The 8630-nt window shown below is 57.3% G+C and overlaps 1 protein-coding gene across 4 annotated transcripts; it reads left to right on the top strand.

Annotated features, from left to right (window-relative positions):
- Window positions 1-489: 489 nt before the first annotated feature.
- Window positions 490-8192, top strand: PEX16 (peroxisomal biogenesis factor 16). Of its 4 annotated transcripts, none has more exons than XM_059931477.1 (11): window positions 490-914; window positions 1126-1161; window positions 2000-2076; window positions 2433-2566; window positions 2661-2800; window positions 3748-3828; window positions 3971-4123; window positions 4213-4285; window positions 4416-4535; window positions 6200-6264; window positions 7049-8192. In XM_059931477.1, the coding sequence occupies exons 1-11, from the start codon at window positions 803-805 to the stop codon at window positions 7084-7086; spliced, it is 1029 nt and encodes a 342-aa protein (XP_059787460.1). In that variant the 5' UTR covers window positions 490-802; the 3' UTR covers window positions 7087-8192. The 4 variants fall into 4 exon arrangements, with proteins under 4 accessions (XP_059787460.1, XP_059787462.1, XP_059787459.1 ...); XM_059931479.1 differs by lacking the exon at window positions 7049-8192 and adding an exon at window positions 6764-6925 and having other exon boundaries at window positions 2700-2800; XM_059931476.1 differs by lacking the exon at window positions 7049-8192 and adding an exon at window positions 6764-6925.
- Window positions 8193-8630: the final 438 nt, after the last annotated feature.

Below are 8630 nucleotides of genomic sequence, written 5' to 3'. Positions count from 1 at the left end.
CCCAAGGAAGGGAAAGTCCTGATTAAGGTCACCCTAAGCCGAGAGCGGAAGCCCGGGCCAGGGTTTTCTCTGTGAAGATGGGACTGCGGGTGCGCGCTTTTGGAGGGGGGCACAGTCCATGTGGGTGCTGGGGCCGAAGCCGAGGCACTAACGGTGCTGGCTAGGGGATCGTGAGTGCGTGGGCGGCTGGACTCCTCGCTGCCTCAGTTTCCCCAGCACTACCTCTGGTGGGGGTCGGGAGACAAGGCAACTTGCCAAACGCGCGCCTGCACACAGTCCGACTGTCCTTAGGCTGTCCCTGCACCTCCCCAAGTCTGACGGAGGCTCCTTTCTGCGCGCTACCTCAGCTCTTGAAAATCCAGTCCTCCCGTTCGAGCCTCTCGGCGTTCTATTGGAAAGACTTTAGGCTTTTGGTCTCCACTCTAGAATGAACTGTTCAGACTGACGCGGGAGCGTTCCTGGAGCTATAACTGCGCAGGCGCAAGGGCAGCCAACCCGGAAGGCGGAAGAGCCGGTTCGGACAGTTGGGGTTGGGGGCGCAGAGTGTGTTAACCAATGACCTGAAGGACTGGGAGGGCGAGATTAGGCCCGGAGTTGCTTAATGCTACTCTGGTGGGGGGTGATTTACGAAATGGGGTGAAGAGTGGTTCAATGGCCCTCCAAGTCACTGTTCTTCTGGCCCGCGGAAGTTAAGCAACGCAGAGGCGGGCCTGAGACCGGAAGCAGGAAGGAGTGCGCAGGAAGCAGGGCGCCGTAGCCAGTCGTGCCGCAGGTCCGTGGGTCTGTTGGTCCCGAGGGCAGGATGGAAAAGCTGCGGCTCCTGGGCCTCCTCTACCAGGAGTACGTGACTCGTCACCCGGCCGCCACGGCCCAGCTGGAGACGGCAGTGCGGGGCCTCAGTTACCTGCTGGCAGGTGCCACCCTGACCTTTGACCCATCCCTTCGGGACTCTGACCTCTGACCCCACTGGCCACCTTCCCTGCGGAGTCAGGGTAGTGATCGCTCTGTTTGAGAAGTTCCTTCCAGGTTCCCGGGCGTAGGGCGTAGCGCGGAAACGTCCAGGGACCCGAAGCCGCGGGGTGAGGCAAACTCTCACCGACGCCTCCTTCTGTGCTTTCTCCCCAGGTCGTTTCGCCGATTCGCACGAGCTGTCGGAGCTGGGTGAGCCGGGCTTTGGGGCGAGTGGGAGGCTGTAGGGTGGGGGAGGGCTCCCCAGAGAGGTGACCACCCCGTTTCAGATTTCCCGTTAGCTCATCCTGTTCTGTGACTGAATCAGACAAGGGTACAGCGTCCACTATCCTAGGTCCTCCATGTATGTCCCCATAGTTGAGAGACGTGTCTGGGGACCTTGACTGGTCAGGAGGCTGAGCGAAGCACCTTTTCTGCTTTTGCCCACTTAATCCTCTCTACAGTCATGTGAGGTGGGTACTGCTGTGGTCCTCATTGTCCAGTTAAGGGAACAGACGTTTAAATGAGGTTAAGGAACAGCCACTGAAGGTCCCAGAACCAGGATTCAAACCCAGATCTCCCAGATTCCAGACTCCCCAGACTGTAACTGCCTCAGTGGTGTTCACCCAGTGAGTACAGGAGGTACAGGTCCTGAAAGGATGAGCTAGGTTTTGAAAGGTAGAGATGGAACAAACTTTCAGGGACAGGCTGCAGAGAGAGAGCAAAGGCCAGGAGGTGAGACTGCACATCTGTGTCTATTTGGAGCGTGATGGGCAGTTCTGGGCAGCTGGATGACCAGTGCTATCCAGCAGGGCAGTAGCTGGTTTGTCATAGAGTTCAAACCATCCTTTCTTGTTCCAGCCACCCACCTGAGAGATCATTTTGGGGAGTGTGGAGTTCTGAGGAAGTGGGTGGGGAGACATGTTGGTTTCCGCATAATGTGAGGGTGGCTGAGCACAGCAGGTGACAGGTGATCCCTGCCGCGCTGGGGAGAAGGTGAGGGGGTGGAGGCTACAGAGCCAGCCTCTCACGGCCACACTCTACCTCTCAGTGTACTCCGCCTCTAACCTGCTTGTGCTGCTCAATGATGGGATCCTACGGAAGGAGCTTCGAAGAAAGTTACCTGTGGTAAGAATTGTGCCAGGAACTGAGGATGGGAAGCATGGGGGCTCGGGAGCAAAATAGTAACCACCAGCCCCTGTGTGTAGCACGTGTTATGATCTCATAGAGTTACGAGACAAGGCTGCATCCATCTAAGCCTCAAGCCGTCGCATTAGGTGAAGTGTCCAGGTGTTAGGGTGCCCTTATCAGGTGAAGAGACTGGGTTTCAGAGGGTAGAATAGCCTTTCCCAGCGGGAGAACTCAGGCTTACACACTTAGTCTTGGAAGGAGGAAAATCCACATCTTCTGTCAGAGGCGTCCCCTAGGGGGAGGGGCTGAAACTAGGGGGAGCCCCCTGACCTCTTGGTCTGGGGTTCTTGCAGTCCCTGTCCCAGCAAAAGCTGCTGACATGGCTGAGCGTGCTGGAGTGCGTGGAGGTGTTCATGGAGATGGGGGCTGCCAAGGTGTGGGGCGAAGTGGGACGTTGGCTCGTCGTTGCCCTCATCCAGCTGGCCAAGTATGTTGGGAATGTGGGGGGCCAGCCCTGGGTGGGGGTACCTGAGCTGTACAGATAGTGTTCAGCAGAGCAACCCTGACCCCCTGCTGGCTAGCCACCTCCCCCCGCCAGCCTCGCCGTACTCCCAACCCAGGGCTGTACTGCGGATGTTCCTGCTGATCTGGTTCAAGGCTGGCCTCCAGACCTCACCCCCCATCGTTCCGCTGGACAGGGAGACCCAGGCACAGTCCCAGGGTAAGCTGCTTGCCTGCTCTGGAGTGAAACGGGGCATGGGACTGATCTGTAGATTTAGAGCTGACCAACATGAATATGGCATTTTCATTTGTGGAGCACATCTATCCCCGTCAACTCATTTTGTTTTCATCACCCTGTATTTTAGAGAAGAAAAAGAATGATGAGGTCAGAGGCAGGATTAGATCTTAAACTCAGGATTTTTGACGTCAGAGTCCTCATTCTTTTTTGTGGGCTACAAGAAGAGGGCACAGAGCATCAGTGGGAGGCAGGGGTGTTGCCAGTCTTGTCTCTGGGCCTGGTTCTGTATCAAGAGCACAGCCTCATGAGGCAGGGTACCCAGCAGATCCGTCCCTTCAAGGCTTTGGGCCCATCAGCTGTTGGCCTCTGGGCCTTACTCCCCTGACTTTGGGTGGGAGCAGTTCTTTGTTTTTCTTCCCTTCTCTTCATGGTCATGTTGAAAGCGAAGCACTGAGAAGATACAGCCCCTGGGTTTTTTTGTTTTTTGTGTGGCCGTGCAGCGCAGCATGCGGAATCTTCGTTCCCTGACCAGGGATTGGACTCACGCCCCTGGCAGTGGAAGTGCAGGGTCTTAACCACTGGACTGCCAGGGAAGTCCCAATATGGCCATTTTGGTGCTGTGGTGCCCATAGACCAAGGGTCTTCCCTGCCTTGTTCCAGAGCCTGGGAAGCCTTGGTTCTTGGCTGGCTCATCTGCCACAGGTGATTACTGGCCTTTCCTCAGGCTGGGGAGGGCTGCAGAATGCTCCCCACTGTGGACAGGTCCCAGCCCCAGCATCTGCTGTGGTGTCCTTGACTTAGCTGCTGCTCTAGTACAAGCGTATACGTTCTTCCCTTAGCCCACAAGCGTTCACTGCACGCACATTCTTTGCAGGCTCTGCTGGAAACATGTCCCTTTGACAGTAAGACGTTTTTTCTATTCCTTCTAGATGGTGACAGCAGCCCTGGCAGCCGGGAGCAGTCATATGTGGGGAAGCGGTCAAACCGAGTGGTGCGAACGCTCCAGAACAGTAAGTGTAGGATGTAGCCAGATGAGGCACCTCGGTGCTGAGGTCAGCATGGGCCTGAGGGCCTGGCTTTCATCACTGCCCACCCTCCCCTGCCCCGCCCCGGCTTGGACCTGGCTGCTCATCTGCTGCCCTTGTGTTCTAGCTCCGTCCCTGCACTCAAGGCACTGGGGAGCCCCCCAGCAGCGGGAGGGACGGCAGCAGCAGCAGCACGAGGAGCTGAGCGTCACCCCCACCCCGCTGGGGCTGCAGGAGACCATCGCAGAGTCCTTGTATATTGCCCGGCCCCTGCTGCACTGTATCTTTGGCCTGGGGTGGGGTCGGGATAGACGGGAGTGGGCAGGGCGGGCCACGTGCTGGAGACATCCTTGACGCCTTGGCCGTCAGTGCTCAGCCTGGGCCTATGGGGTCAGCGGTCGTGGACACCCTGGCTCCTGTCTGGTGTCGTGGATGTAACCAGGTGAGCCTGGGCCTGCCTGGGGGCTCCATTCCCTCCGCCAGGCTTTGTGCTGCAGGCCTGGCCTCACCTGGGCAGGCCAGGGGTCCCTGTTCCTCCTGTTGCTGGTCCTAACCTTGTCCCCTCCCCCCAGCCTGAGCCTCCTGAGCGAGAGGAAGGGCCTGACCCGGAGGGAGCGGCTGGAGCTGCGGCGCCGGACCATCTTGCTGCTCTACTACCTGCTGCGCTCCCCGTTCTACGACCGCTTCTCCGAGTAAGGATCCGGCCCCTAGAATGGCAGGGCCCACCCTCAGCGAAGCAGAGGGGAGGGAAATGGGTCACGGTGCCCCACCCCTGTTCACGCCTTGCGTTCCCCCCTCCTTCCCTGATCTGGGTTCACTGAGCACCCGCTATGTGCTGTTCTGGGTGCGGTCTCTCCCTGATTTCTCGGGGCCATCCGCCCTGTGTGCAGCTTAAGCTGTTGTTGGTAGGCAGCTCGCTGAGGGCAGGGCCACTGGGATCATGGGCGTGAACTTTCTATCAGTACATCCTCGGCTCACTTGCCCATCGTCCTGTAAAGTAGTTGGAATTATCCCCACTTCTCACAGGAGACGCTTGAGGTTCAAAGAGGTTGGGAAACTGAAACGGAGCCACTAGTCAGTGGCAGAGCCAGATTCCACGTCTGTGTTCTCTCCTGGCCTGTCCCTGCCTTGCCCAGCCCTCACTCCATCCCCTGTGAGGGTCCAGAGCTCCCAGCCACAACCAGAGAGAGGCCTGCTGGGGCCGAGTCAGGGGTGGCTCGGGGCCAAGTCTCCCAAAGACCTCTCCTGACGTCAGACCAAGATTTGACAAGGGGTCCCTGTACAGCGACTGGGGCTGTGAGACAGACTGGAGGCTCCCGGGACCCCCTCTGTCCAGGTCATAACAAGTACGCTGCTTAAAGTCTGGAGTGTTCAGTTGCAATTGTACTTAACGTTCTGTCTGTACAGCCTCTGTTTATTTTCTGAGTAGAAAGTAAGCTTAGGTCATGTTTAATAACCACCTGAGTGAAAATAACTGCCTGGCACTTCTTATTTTCAGATAAGTTTAAAAGCTCATAAGGTACTAAAGCCAAATCCTATTCCATACTCTAGAGGAAACATTCTGGAGACTTATTTGGATCATATGACCTCCCCCCTACAGATTGCTTGCACTCTACAGAGGAAACATTATAGCCCCAGTATCTCATTAAACTGAGGAGTTGGGAGACGGTAATTGCAGAGGTGGCTTCCCACGCTGCAGACCTCCAGTTTGGCTTGGTCTCCTGCTGACCTTACCAGTCCAGCACCTTTAGGGCAGTGGCCCGGACTGAGAAGGGTCCAGAAAACCGTCAGAGGAATTTTTTGTTTCCCCAGAAGACAGGGAGCAGGGTGCTGAGGGGCCTCTGGGGTGTAGGCTGGGAAGAGAGCATCTTCCTTCCCCCTTTTTTTTTTTTTTAAATTATTTATTTATTTATTTATTTATGGCTGTGTTGGGTCCTCGTTTCTGTGCGAGGGCTTTCTCCAGTTGCGGCAAGCGGGGGGCTCTCTTTATCGCCGTGCCGCGGCGTGTGGGATCTTCCCAGACCAGGCCTCGAACCCATGTCCCCTGCATTAGCAGGCAGACTCTCAAGCACTGCGCCACCAGGGAAGCCCCCCTTTTTTTGTTGTCACACAATATAGTGTCTAGAGCCCGGTTGCTTTCCGGTTGTGGGCTGAAGTGTGAGCTTTCCAGGCGTGTGGCTGGGGGACGGCAGGACCAGAGGTCTCGTCCTTCTGTCCTAGAGGATGTCCTTGATCCACAGAGTGACTTTCTGTCCTCGGAGATGCACTGCCTTTAGTCAGGTAGTCAGTGGAGGCTTCTTAGCACCTGCATTTGCAGGGACCCATACCGCCTACTCAACCTGCTCCTTTCTTGCAGGGCCAAGATCCTCTTTTTGCTCCAGCTGCTGGCAGACCATGTCCCAGGCATTGGCCTGATCACAAGTAAGCATGGGGCGGAGGTGTGATGACTATTGAGCGTGTCGGATCTCACGTGTGGCCCATCACCCTGTTTTCTCGTTGTCTCCTTGTAGTATGATTCTTGGCACAGTTGGGAGAGGGAGCCCGGGAGGTCAGGTTGGGTGGGTGACAGCTTCTCCAGTGATATGAGACTGGCTTCTGTGGGTGGAGACTGTATGGCGGGAATGAAGCCTGCTGGCTGTTTGGAGATCCCACCTCAGCAGAGAGGCACTGGGCTGGGGCCGTCAGCATGTACAACTGGACAGCCGTGTGGTTGCTCTGAGCCTGAAACTCCTTGTCTGTAAATGAGGACAGAGATCGCTGCCAATGCTGGGGGAAGAGGTGGGAGAGTTGGGGGCTCCTGCCATGTGGATGGGAGCAGCTGTATTTGGGCAGCAGTGGCTCAGAAGGGCCCCGGGTAGAGCAGAGCCACGTTGGAGTCTGGCCCTCAGCCCTGAATTTGTTCCTCTCTCTGTCATTGCAGGGCCACTCATGGATTACTTGCCTACCTGGCAGAAAATTTATTTCTACAGTTGGGGCTGACAGACATTCCACAATTGGGGTGTGGGGAAGGGCAGGGGGTGCCTCAACCCTTCAGTCCCCTGGTCCCCTCTGCCCTAATAAAACTGACTCTGGCAGTGTCCAAGCCTGTGACCTCTCCGTGCCCACCGCCCAGGGCGCCTGGCGCTCCCACCCTGGCCAGGCTCTGCACACAGCCCTGGTCACCACTAGAGCTCCCTTAATACCCTTTTGACTTTGCATCCGCCAGTGATGGAGACACAAGCCTGCACCTTGTCACTGAGCTGAGAAGCCACCGCTAGGACTGGGACCTGGGCTCCTCCCGCCACAGAAAGCTGGCGTTTCACCTCACCGAGCATGGGAACCTGCCTGCCGCCGCAGCTGCGGGAGTGAACGCTGCTTCTCTCTCACCGGTCCCTACTGACGACAAACAAGGCTGAACCTAGACAGTGGATGACATCTGCCCCTGTGTCTTCCGCCCGGAGCCTCTGTCTGCCCCTCCCCCTGCCGGGGCCTGTTGCCTGCCAGCCGCTCCGTGGTGGAGCCCGGTGATGGTGGGCCCGGCTCAGTGCAGAGCGGCACCTCAAGTCCTGAACCCCTGGTTGAGAGCAAAAGGCTGTTCTGCTGTGGGAAAGGAGCGTCAGGCACCAGCCAGCACTGGGGCTGACGCTGGGGCGGTGGTAAGGTTGGCAGGGATGCGAGCCCGAGAGGCTCTGGGGAAAGCTGGGTGCAGGTTCACACGGTATGAGCTGGGGTCTCCCCCATGTTTTCCCCGGTGGCCGGGCCTGCATGGAGCCATGCACGCTGCTGGGGATGGGAGAGGGGTTTGGATGGTGCCGCTGCTCTTTCTGCCTGGTCTTCCCCCTTCCTCAGCCTTTGCTGCCTTTGTGCTGTGAGCAGACCACACGCTCCTGCTGGAGTTTCTAGCCAGACGGGCAGCCACTTAGGTTCTAAGAGGGCTCCATCTGCAGTGTTGGCTCTGCCTCAGCTCCTCCCAGACACCCCGGGAGGGGCTGGCCCTTCCCTGACTGCTTTCCCCAAGTGCCTCTTGAGAAGCCCACTCAGGTCCTGGGCCCGGGGATGAAGGTACTGAGCCTTCAGGTGGTCATCGCTCGAGACCCATGACCTTGGGTTGCCTAGCAAGCGTTGCTGGGCATTTGCTGTGTAGTGGGCTCCTTGCCTTGTGATGTGCGTTCAGAAATGAGTCAGGCCCAGTTCCTTGCCCTCACTCTTGACAATAGAGGAGACAGATGTGTGGACACACCGGCGCCCTGGGTTGTTGCAGTAGGTGGAAGCGTGCAGGGAAAGTGGTCAGATTGGAGCCGCGCAAGTGGGGCTGCCTGCCCCCTGGGACCAGCCAGAGGGTATGCTGGTCAGGGAACCCTCCATTTAAACAGGCTTTTTTTTTTTTTTTTTTTTTTTTAAATTTTTTTTTTTTTTTAATTTTATTTATTTATTTATTTTTGGCTGTGCTGGGTCTTCGTTTCTGTGCGAGGGCTTTCTCCAGTTGTGGCGAGCGGGGGCCACTCTTCATCGCTGTGCGCGGGCCTGTCACTGTCGCGGCCTCTCTCGTTGCGGAGCACAGGCCCCAGATGCGCAGGCTCAGTTGTTGTGGCTCACGGGCCTAGTCACTCCGTGGCATGTGGGATCTTCCCAGACCAGGGCTCAAACCCATGTCCCCTGCATCGGCAGGCAGATTCTCAACCACTGCGCCACCAGGGAAGCCCTAAACAGGCTTTTAAACTGGTAAAACTTCATCTGTTGGTTACTGGGCAGACTGGGAGCAGAGGCTGCGTGTGCAAAAACAGCACACGTAGTGTCGCAGTGGGGTG

The sequence above is a fragment of the Balaenoptera ricei genome, chromosome 8 (assembly GCF_028023285.1).
Source record: "Balaenoptera ricei isolate mBalRic1 chromosome 8, mBalRic1.hap2, whole genome shotgun sequence".
NCBI lineage: Eukaryota > Metazoa > Chordata > Mammalia > Artiodactyla > Balaenopteridae > Balaenoptera > Balaenoptera ricei.
Note: the sequence above shows the minus strand (reverse complement) of the source record. Positions and strands in the feature narration are given on the sequence as shown.

Coding starts and splice junctions, on each gene's coding strand:
- PEX16 (XM_059931476.1), top strand. CDS start 803: ATGGAAAAGCTGCGGCTCCTGGGCCTCCTCTACCAGGAGTACGTGACT. Junction 915..1,125: donor CCTCAGTTACCTGCTGGCAG/GTGCCACCCTGA, acceptor CTTTCTCCCCAG/GTCGTTTCGCCGATTCGCAC. Junction 4,536..6,199: donor TTCTACGACCGCTTCTCCGA/GTAAGGATCCGG, acceptor CCTTTCTTGCAG/GGCCAAGATCCTCTTTTTGC.